Source organism: Miniopterus schreibersii, assembly GCF_964146895.1.
Source record: "Miniopterus schreibersii genome assembly, chromosome: 20".
Classification (NCBI taxonomy): Eukaryota; Metazoa; Chordata; class Mammalia; order Chiroptera; family Miniopteridae; genus Miniopterus; species Miniopterus schreibersii.
This window is the reverse complement of record NC_138122.1, coordinates 11,084,299-11,095,102: the sequence shown is the minus strand read 5'-3', so window position 1 is coordinate 11,095,102 and position 10,804 is coordinate 11,084,299. Positions and strand designations below refer to the sequence as shown.

The 10,804-nt window shown below is 58.6% G+C and overlaps 1 protein-coding gene across 1 annotated transcript; it reads left to right on the top strand.

Annotated features, from left to right (window-relative positions):
- Positions 1 to 533: 533 nt before the first annotated feature.
- On the top strand, positions 534 to 10,274 carry VSIG10L2 (V-set and immunoglobulin domain containing 10 like 2; the record flags this gene model as incomplete). Its single annotated transcript, XM_081122760.1, has 12 exons — positions 534 to 624; positions 2,089 to 2,418; positions 2,675 to 2,950; positions 4,450 to 4,725; positions 5,271 to 5,519; positions 6,183 to 6,443; positions 7,855 to 8,145; positions 8,589 to 8,885; positions 9,474 to 9,596; positions 9,855 to 9,879; positions 9,986 to 10,038; positions 10,177 to 10,274. The coding sequence occupies 12 exons, from the start codon at positions 534 to 536 to the stop codon at positions 10,272 to 10,274; spliced, it is 2,370 nt and encodes a 789-aa protein (XP_080978886.1).
- Positions 10,275 to 10,804: the final 530 nt, after the last annotated feature.

The following is a 10,804-nucleotide window of genomic DNA, read 5'->3' as shown; positions in this document are numbered from 1 at the left end:
GCTCGGAAATGTCCTAATGTTTCGCAGTTCATGGGTCAAACCCAAACTGGAGTTTTCTGATTCCAGAGCTCCTTCCCAGCTCCACTTGCCTCTCCTAACAAGACACGAGGCAAGCAGAGGGGACAAAGGCCCTAAAGGTGGGTTTGAACCTCAGGATCCCTGAGGGGGCCCTGTATGGGGCAGGTGGCTGGACTCGACGAGGCTGGGCCTTTTTCAGCTCTATGTCAGTGACTCTCTAATTTTATCATGTCATAGAATAAAAACGCGGGAACTCGGGGTCCTCCCTAGGTGTGTGCCCGGCCAGGTCTTGCCTTCCCCACCTCTGCATTATGGATGCAGTGAATCATCTGGTAAATAATTCACCTGCAATCAGGGCAGTGAGGGTAACGGGAGACTGGGGGCGAAGGTGTTGGGAGGGCTGAGGTTGGCAACCTGAGCCAGAACCCCATCCTCCCAGAGCTGGGCTTTGCTCTGTGGAGATGGAGCCCAAGATTTAGGCAGGCTCTGTCTCAGACGGGCAGCCACCCCGGGCGATGGGGGTGGCGGAGAGTCAGCAGGCCCCGCGTAGACCACCCAGCCTCCTGCTGCTGACGGCCTTCTGCCTTCTGCATCTGGGGGCCTCAGGTGAGCGATTCTCAGCCCACCCTGCCCAGTGGCCGTTCCCACTCCCATCCCACTCTTTCCTCCTGCTTCTTCCTCAGGATCCCTCTTTCCCACTCGCATAGCCATTCAGGGAAGTCCATCAACGTCGCTGACCTGCCTGACCTTAGCCAGCGCGCTCTGAGCAGCCGAGGCCGTCGGGGGGGAGGCCGGGCCAGAACACAGCGCTCTGCGTTACCTTAGCAGCCGGGGTGTCCTGAGGGCCTCTGCCCGGCTGTGAGGGCAGGAGTGACATGGCCAGATCGGTTCCATCAAGTTTCCCCGAAGCCAGGTGGTCGTCAGGGCGCCAACAGCTGGTGGGATCGGAAAGAACCAGTTTCTGGGTTCTTTCCCTTCTTGGGAAAGAATTTTGCCTTTGATCCCTTCCCTCCGACGGTCTCCTCCCTGGAGAAAGCGATAGCAGCCGGGAGAATCTCAGACGGGGGTCAGACGGGGCTCCACGCAGCTCTGCCACCTACTGTGTGGTTTGGACCAAGCGATTTCGTGTTTCAGAGTCTCAGGGGATGCGGTTATTGTAACGATTAAGGTCGGCAGGTAATGAGGGAAGAGGCCAGGACGGGCCTCACACTCAGCAAAGGCAGGCTGGTGTGATTTCTTTCTGTGGCTCAGTTTCCTCTGACGCACTTATTTTAATCCCCATTTGCTGGGGCTGTCAGCACTTTGGAGAAACCTGGCCACAGGGGCAGGAGAACACACGGGGCTCGGGCAGATGCTGGGGTTCCGTGCCCGCCTCGGCAGCCTTACCCCGTGATGACTAGCTAATGTCGGACTCTCCGACAGACTGAAAGCTCCACGGGAGTCACTATAGGGTGGCTCATTTGTCATTGTGATCCTGGTGCCTGGCACGAGGCAGGCACTTTATAATTTAAACAGCTGACAAGTGAATAGATGCTGGGTGGGCCGACCCAGGCAGGTGTGGCCTTTCCTTTGCTGGTGGGTCTGGAACCCCCTGGAGTCCTTGCACCCAGGAGCCTGGATGGCCAGTGGCCACACAGTTCTCCTGACCCTCGAGGCGTCATCTGGCTGATCATCAGATCAACTTCTGGACACTTGTTAGAAATACAGTGCTTGGTGCTGACGCCCTGGAGATTCTGACTATAGTTTGGAATGAAGCCCAGGAATCTGTGTTTTTATCAAGCTTTCCAGATAGTCCAATGGCCTGCGAAGGTGGGAACCTCTGCTCCAGTCCATTCGCTGATCTCGGTCAAGGACCCCCCAGCCTGCCGCTCCTATGGCACAGCCCAGCAGGAGGCTGCAGGCTCCCCCAGAAACCACCTCTGCCTCCCCCAACTCCAGCGGGGCTTCTGCTATCTTACGCACCCCTGCCCAGTCCGCCCGACTGCAGAGCGGGAACGGCGGCTCTGAGGACGGAGGGGAAGCAGGAGAACCCAGTACAGCTCAGATGTCCTGCTTTGTCTCTGTCCCCAGGGCAGCCCCATGAGGAGGTGGCATCCATCCAGGGAGTGAGGGGTGGCTCCGTGGAGCTGGCCTGTGGCTCCCCACCTGCCCCCCTGGTGGTCTTCTGGAGCTTCACCCCCCTGGGCTCACTGATTCCCCTGCCTGTGGCTGTCACCAATGGAGCAGAGTTCAAGGTGGAGGCCGGGGCCTCGGCCCTGGGGACCGTGAGCCTGCAGAACAGCAGCCTGGTGCTGGGGGAGCTGCGGGAGGGTGCCCGCGGCCGCTTCCTGTGCCAGGCCCTGCACGCGACCGGAGGCTGGCTGCACACCGCCTACTCCCACTTCAGCCTGGCCGTGCTCGGTGAGGCCTTGCTGGGGGCTTTGGCCTGAGCCACTGCGAGTGCTGCTTTGCACCCTTCGCATGTGCTGCCAGCGTGGGCTGTGTCCTGAGCGCCCAGGTTCTGCAAGGCCTGTGGCCACGGGACAAGGAAGCCTGGGGAGCCCGGGAACCCAGTGGACACGCCAGCCCCCAGCTAGCAAGGGGTGGGTCACTGACACAGCCGGTCACAGCCTGGTTCTGCGATGACAAACACAGAGCCTCTTCTTTTTCTGGCCAGTGCCTGTATCAAAGCCTCAAGTGCGGCTGAGCAAGCCGTCCCCAGTGGAGGGGACATCTGTGGTGGCCACGTGCGCAGTGCGGGAGGGCACAGAGCCCATGAGCTTTGCCTGGAAGCATCAGGCACCCCGAGGCCCCGAGGAGGCCCTGGTGGGGGTCACAGAGCAACAGCTCCAGCTGGACCCTGTCAATCGGACACACCTGGGCTGGTACGTGTGCAGTGCACACAATGCAGTCAACCAGCTGAGCAGTGACGGAGCCTTCCTGGACGTCATCTGTGAGTCACACAGGTGTGGGGGAAGGGAGTCAGGGCTGGCAGCCACCCATCCACCCTAACTCAGCCTCCTGACGCACCTCAGGCCCCCCAGGGCTACCCCAGCCTTGGGCACTGCACCCACTGGTGCCAAATGGGGCTCCAGTACACGGGGGCTTAACCTTGTCCAGGTCATGGGCCCCTCCTCCCGGGAAAATGTGCATAGATTCGTAGTCACAGTTTTACCCACAGTAAAGGGGTGGCCCAGAAAGTCCGCCTTTGGGTTAAGCCTCAAGGACTCTCAGGCACCACCTGAACCTGAGAAAACAGGGAGGGGGCGCTGTGGGAAGAGAGGGCAACCAGCTGGCCCAAGAGCAACTTCTGAGAGCAAACAAGGATTATTTTCAGAACATACAAAGAACTCCAAAGCAGCCAGTGAGGAGGGGGTAGCCAGCTAGGCAAAAGCGGACAACAGGCCAGGACAGTCATTTCAGGAAAGAGGGGAACACAGGGCACTAATGAGCTTCTGAAAGGAATCAGTGTTTGTGGGAAAGGTGAAGACTAGATGGTCTAGAGCAGAGCTGTCCAGCGTGGGGGCCACGCGTGGCCTCGAGCACGCGAGACGTGGCCAAACCAAACTGAGATGAGCTTGCAGTGTAAGATGCACAGTGGATTTTGAAGACTTCGTCCAAAGAAAGACTATAAAATAGCTCATCAATAACTTTTATATTAATTATACACTGAAATGATAATATTCTGGATGTACTCCGTTAAATAAAAATTATTAAAATTATTAAAACCTGTTGATGTTTTTGCTTGGTGGAGTTAGGGGATCTTGTCTCTTGAATACCTGGCTAACCGGAGATTTTAAAATCTGTGGCTCCCATGTCTACTGGACAGCGCTGGCCTAGAGGGTTCAGGGAGCAGGGATGTCTGTCTTGTTGGAGGAGGTGGCTCGTGGGAATTGTGAGTTGAGGGCTGTGGAGGAGACGGGTGAACAGTTCTCGGGAAAGATGCAGAAGCAGAACGGAGGCAGCAAAATAAGTGAGTCCTCTCCAGGAGTCAGGGAGAAAGAAGACACGGGGGAGAGGGGAAGGCGGTGGCCCACAGAAGCGGAAAGCGCTGGCTGCTGGGATTGCGCTCAGGGCACCTTCCCGCCCTGTTCCCTCCCCCTCCCGTCTAGAGGGACCAAGTGAGCCAGTCCTGAGAACCCCTCACGCCAGGCCGTGTGGGGGGGCTGGGCGCCCTGCGTCTCTCCTGCCTACCCAGCTCTCGCCTGTCCCCCACCTCAGCCCAGCCCACCCCTCCCTCAGGGAAGCCTCTCAGAGTCACAGGTGCCCCCTGGGCCACCACAGCCTGGGGGCTCACTCCGCAGACCCCATCCCCTGCACTGGACTGTGCCTGGGGCCCCTGCACTCTGGTCCCTCAGAGGCCTAAGCATAGTGGTTGCCGCAGCTGTAAATTCAGCAGTGGGTGAAGGAACGAAGACTGGGGAGGTGTGACAGGCTTTCCCTGCCCTCCAGATGGTCCAGACAGTCCTGTGATCACCATGGAGCCACCGGGCTTCACTGAGGGGGGTTTTTGGGCCCCTGAGAAGGAAGAAGTGACTCTGAGCTGCCTGGCTGCATCCAACCCCCCCAGTCACTATGCGTGGCTCCGGGACCACACTCAGGTCCACACCGGGCCCACCTACACCATCGGCAGCGCCAGCCGCACCCACACAGGCCTGTATACCTGCCTGGCCCACAACAGCCGCCTGGACACCCGCACACAGACTGCCGTCCAGCTCACCGTCTACTGTGAGTGTGGGGGGGGCCCTCCCCCGGAGCCTCCGCGGGCCTGGGCTCTGGGAAATACAGGCGCCCTGTGCGGAATGGGGCAGAAGCGGGGGGCAGGCAGGTCCGGGAGACCAAATGGGGTTGCAGAGCAGGGAAAGAAGCTAAAGAGCCATGGGACGGGGCTGGGAGAGGGACACTCCATTCCAAGTGGTTGTTCCCAGGGTCCCCAGGACTGGGCTGAGGCACAGAGAAGGGCAGGGTAAGGACAGTGAGACAAAGTAGCCAGGCAAAGATGACAATGGGACATGGGAACACTTCCCTGCTGGGGCTTCCGTGGAAGCCCCTGGGGTTGCCCAGTGAATTCTGACCTCCTGCCCAACTCCCACACCACCGCTCCTTGACCTGAGAGCTCAGCCTTCTGCTCACCAGCCCCCCAGAGGGAGTGGCCTGTCCCTGCGCACCCACTTCTCCCTGCTCCCCCACACTGACACCTCGGCCCCCCAGAGGTGTCGGTGCGTTGGCAGTGTGGCCTGGTCCAGCCCCACCTGAGCCCACTTGTCCCCCAGATCCCCCCGAGGGGCGGCCCTCCTGTACAGTGCTCCCCACGCCCGGGGCTGTGACTCTGGTCTGCACCTGGCCTGGGGGGCTTCCAGCTGCCCAGCTGCAGTGGGAAGGGCCCCGGGGAAATGGCCCTACTGCCCTCAGCAATGTCACCTGGAGTCACGCCGCCACCCAGCTGCCCAACAGCAGCGTCTTCACCTGCACCAGCCAGCACCCAGCCCTGGCCCTGCCTGCCGTCTGCAGGATCACAGTGTGTGAGTGGACGGGGGAGATAGGGCTCTGACATTTAGGGGTCAGGGGAGAGGACAGAGGGGCCCTGGGACCTGGGTGGGGCTCCAGACCACAGACTCTGAGACTTGCCATGTAACAAAGAGGTGGCGGCACTCAGCCCAGACCCTACATCCCAGCTTCTTTCCACCCAGTCTGGTCTCCATCTACATGGTGGCCTGTCCTTGGTTCAGGCTTGGGGACCCTGACACTCTCCTAACTGCCCCCAGCCTCCAGGGGCAGCAGGCTCTCACCCTCCTGTGCTCTCCCTCTCCTGCTCTATTTCATGTTGGTCTCGAACTGTGCCTGTAACTCTCTCCGCATGGGAAGCTCCTATCCATGTACCAAGACCAAGTTCAAACGTCATCTTGTTTTCAAACATTCTCCCTGCACCCCGATAGCTGTCTCCCTACTTATACTCCAGCATTCGTCAAACTGTATTGTAACTGTTTGCTAGTGTTTGTTCCCCACTATTTCTCTGGCACATGGTCAGCCTTCAATAAATGATGCATAAAAACATAAATGAGTTGACTGAGTAAACGGGGTAATGGGAGAGTGAAGCAATAAGTGAAGGAGGGAGGGATGGGCTAGGCCTGCTGGGTCCCTCTTCCCCCTGGAGGGTTATGCTGAGCCATTTATTCCCTCCTCAGGGGAACCCCTCCGGAGCCCCTCGTGCTGGACCATGGCCACAGCTGGAGACCAGTTCATCATGCTGAGCTGTGAGTGGGCTGGAGGCGAGCCCCCTGCCCTGCTGAGCTGGCTGGATGGACAGCAGCAGCCTCTGGGCGGCCGCAGCTCCTCGCTGGCCATCCACCTCCTGCAGGCCCAGGGCGACCTGGCTGGCAGAGAGTTCACCTGCCAGGGCACTCACCCCCTCAGAGCCCCCGATCCCCACTGCCGGCTTCAGCTGGGTGAGCGGGGGCTAGTGACTGGGTTCTGGGACTGAAGGGAGGAGCAGCCCTTTAAAATCGGGATGAGGGGCTCTGGGGGACAGCTGTGCTGAAATGTAGAGTGAGCGAAGAGGCTGGTCACCTCACCTCCCAGGGACTCAAGTTTTTTTGATCCATAAAATCGGGGGTTTAGTCTAGGTCTGTGTGGTCCAATAAAAATATAATGTGAGCCATACATATAATTTTTTAAATGTCTTTATTGATTTCAGAGAGAGGAAGGGAGAGGAAGAGACATAGAAACATCAGTGATGAGAGTCATTGATCGGCTGCCTCCGGCACGCCCCCTACTGGGGATCGAGCCCAAAATCCAGGCAGGTGCCCTGACTGGGAATCGAACCGCGATCTCCTGGCTCAACCACTGAACCACGCCGGCCAGCCTATACATATAATTTTAAATTTTCTAGTAGCCACATTTAAAAAAGCAAAAAGAAATAGGCGAAATGTTTCATTCAACTCAATATATCCAATACATGATCACTTCATGTGTAACAGAAAATTATTAATGAGATATTTTACATTTTTTTCTACTGTCTTCAAAATCCGGTGTATTTACAGTTACCGCACATCTCAAGGGTGACTGGCCACATTCCAAGTGCTTAGTAGTCACACATGGCTGGGCAGCACCCATCTAGCCAGTTAGGGGTCCTGTCTGCCTCATTTCCATCAATTTGCAGGAGAGACGCCTGATCGAATTCCTGACTCAAATTAATGTTTCAGGTGTCAGAGGCCTTTACCTCTCTCACTCGCTCCAGTTGCCTTTGGTCAGGCTCCTTTCTTTGTCTGCTGGCTCTGCCAGTCCCATTTATTAACTCAAGAAAAAGAGTTAAACACTGAAGTAAAAAGTGTGAGAAAATCAAGTAGAGGGGCCGTTATATATAACAATTCTCACAAAATGAGTTCCATCTCAGTCTCTAAGGCTTGGTGACTGGACTGTTTTCAGGAGCTCTAAGAAATTCCTCGACCCGAAATATTTCCCTCCCTATTACTCAGGGCTGGAAATTCTGTCAGAGCCCCATTGATACCCGGACCTCTGGGTCTTCAGGAATCAGCCCATAAAACCGACCACGTGGTGGGGACTGAGAGGGAGGAGGCGGGGCCCCGCCTGCAGGGGGAGCCTGGGGCTGGGTGCAGAGGACATGGAGCGACACCACTGTCATCTCCAAACTTGGCCCAGATGTGGTAGGAATCAGGCATAGAATGGAAGCCTGACAGAGGAGGCAGGCAGGCCCAAGAGGAGCTTTGCTGTCAACTCCACAGCCCCATCTTCTCTCTCTCCCCTCCCCTCCATCCCTGGCCAGCACTTTACCCCTGAGCCTTCCCACAGCCCGGGGCCCAGGGGACATCTCTCGCCTTACTCTCTCTGTCCTTGTAGAAGCCCCACAGCTGGCAGTGACTAAGCTCCAGGTGTCCGTGCTGGAGGGAGAAGAGGCCTGGCTGGGGTGTGCCCTCCTGGGGGGCACACCGCCTGCCCACCTCCTCTGGCTGGGACCCCAGCGACAGCCATTGGAAGCAGGCACTTCTGGATTCATGCTGCACCCCGAGGGCGCCCAGCTCCATCTTAGCATCCAAGCTGCAGACCCGGCTCTCCACAGGGGCACCTACCAGTGTGTGGCTCGCAACGCCCTGGGCAACAGCAGTCGCAGCGTCCTGCTGGAGGTGCTGAGTGAGTGTGGGGGGTGCATTTGTGTGGCGAGGGGGATGGACACCCTCCAGCCCCATATGCCCTGCAGGTGGAAGGCACTGGAATTCCTCCTTCGGAATTTGGATGGGGCAGCTCCCTCAGGCACAGACAGGCCTCACAAACACGAACCTAGATGGCTATTGAACATGAATCATGCGCAGTCTAGAATACAGGCCAACAGAGCCCCATGCAGGCGGCATGAGCTCCTTTGCCTTGGTTCATAGATGAGGAAACTGAGGCCTAGAAATGGAAGTCTAGGGTAACACCGACCCAAACCACGCAGAACTGATCAAGTTTACACATCCCAGTCCAGGGCCTTTTCGGGCTCCCAGCAAAACTGGAACAAACTTGGGCACACAGCACACGTGCACACACACAGTTGTGGGCGTGCACGTGTCTGCATGCGTTCCCACCCTCACCCCCAGGGTATCCAGCTCCTCCCAATGTCACCATCAGCCGCCTGACCTATGGGAGACAGCGGAGAGAGGTGCAGCTTCAATGGGCCATTGCAGGCCCTGGGAACCTGACGGGCTTCCTGGTGCAGCGGAGGGCCGGGGCTCAGGGCCCAGGAGCCGGAGCTTGGGAGACAGCAGCCGGTGACATTGAGCCCGAGAGCAGAACCCGGCGGCTGGGGGGCTTGGACCCGGGGGTGCTCTACGCCTTCCGCATCCTGGCTCTGAACCACCGCACAGCTGGACATCCCTCGGAGGGCAGGATACCAGGTGCTGGGCGGGCCCCACAAAGCTGAGCCCTGGTTCAGCCTCCTGCTGCTGGATTCCTCCATCCCCACGTCTCCTCTCCCCCACCTTCCCCCAGGTGCTTCCTCCACTTGTCTCTCCCATCCCTCCCGAGAGGCCCGGAGCCCCACCGATGGGGGGAGCCGTAGTTCAGCTTGAATCAGAAGTAGGGAAAGGGGAGATTAGCTAAGGACAGGGCCCCTCTCTGTGCCTCAGTCTCCTCTCCTGGGGCACACACGTGGGCTCGGCTTCCGCTGATCTCTCCAGCCTGGGAATTCCTCACTACACGGCGAGCTGCCAGGATAACTGGCCCGCTGCCTTCTGTGCAAAACACAGGGGGCTTGGCGGGGGCCTCCAACCTCAAAAGCACCAGGCACACAGAGCACCTCTTTCCATGGGAGAGACCTGGTCTCCAGGTGCTCTGGGCCCAGCCTTGCCCCTGGTCACCCACCTCAGGTGCAGGGGGCCCTGGCTGAGCAGGGCATTGCCTGCTCAGTACCCTATAAGCCATTGCTGCCAAGTTCAGGCCTGGCTCTAAACCTGTCCCCGGCAACCGGTGCTCTCCCCTCCCAGCGGACCCCCCCTTCAGCGCCTACCCAGCCGTGCTGGGTGCAGCAGGCACAGGAATGGTGGTGGCAATGGTGGCCTCATTGCTGGTGTTTCAGTACGCTGCCCGGCACCCCGAGACTTTCCCCTGTGAGTGGGAACTGAAGGGGGTGGGTTCTTGACCGTAGAAGGTGGCCAGGTCTCCACCTACCTCAGGGAGCTGCAGGACACCCCCCCACCCCTGGGGGGGCAGGAAATCTGGGCTCTCCGATGTGTGACATCTCCTCAGTGTGTCCAACCCTGACCTCAGGCACCGGGGCTTCCCCTCTGGGATCCTGGGCTCTAGCATGGAGCCTGTGGGCAAGGGAGGGCTGGTGGCTCAAATGCCGTTTCCCTTTCTGTCTACAGGCCTTCGTCAGCTGCTTGTTCCCATGTGAGTGGGGGACCTGGCATTCCGGGGTCAGGATTTTCCTCTCACCGGGAAGGAAGGTTGGGAAGGTGTGGATGTCACTAACCTCACTCACCCACTTCACCTTCAGGGAGCAGAGTCACCCACCCAGGGGCTCAGCGGAAGGCCCAAGGGCACAGGCAGGTAAGCGCCAGTTTACCCCAAAGGTGACTGTAAGCAGGGCAGCCCTGAGTTTCATGTGTGACACTCGGTCTCTTGTCCTCTAAGGACAACCTGGGACACCCCTGAGGCACCTCTCCTGTGTTCATGTCTATTCTTCAGGCACTGAAACACCACCCATCACCCCGGGTTCGGGTCCTCCTCAGGAATCCACGGATACTCCAGTAAACGTCACCATCACAGTGACAGCGACACCGTGAGGCCCCGAGAGGAAGGTGCTCAGGGGAGGCAGGCGGGGTGGTGGTGGTGGAGGAGAGATCCCCTGTCACACTAGGTCCTAAAAGCAAGGTGGCTAAGACACCAAGTCCCCTTCCCCACTTAATGCCCAGCCTTTGCATCCGGTGCAAGGCCCAGCCACATGGCCCCAAATAACTTGGATACGAGGGGAGTCCTGGCCCCACCGGTGAGAGACAGAGGTGGAAAGACGGGTAAGACACGCAGCTGGAGAGACCAGCGGTGTCCGAGGGCAGAGGTGACGGTGCTGGAGACAGCCTGGCGCTGCGTGAGCCAGAGCCGCAGGCCAAGCCCAAGCACCAAGCAGTTCCCAATAAATCACGCCCATGCTCTCACTACGAGGGTCATCTCAGCTGCAGCTCCCACAGGGGAGGCTGCTCCCGGGTCCAGGTGGCCCAGGTTCTCCTACTGGGAGCTAGGAGATGGGAAACGAGATGTGTAGCATGTGTTCCCTTCATTCAACTAGCGAGACACGGCCTTCTAGTTCTTTCCTCTC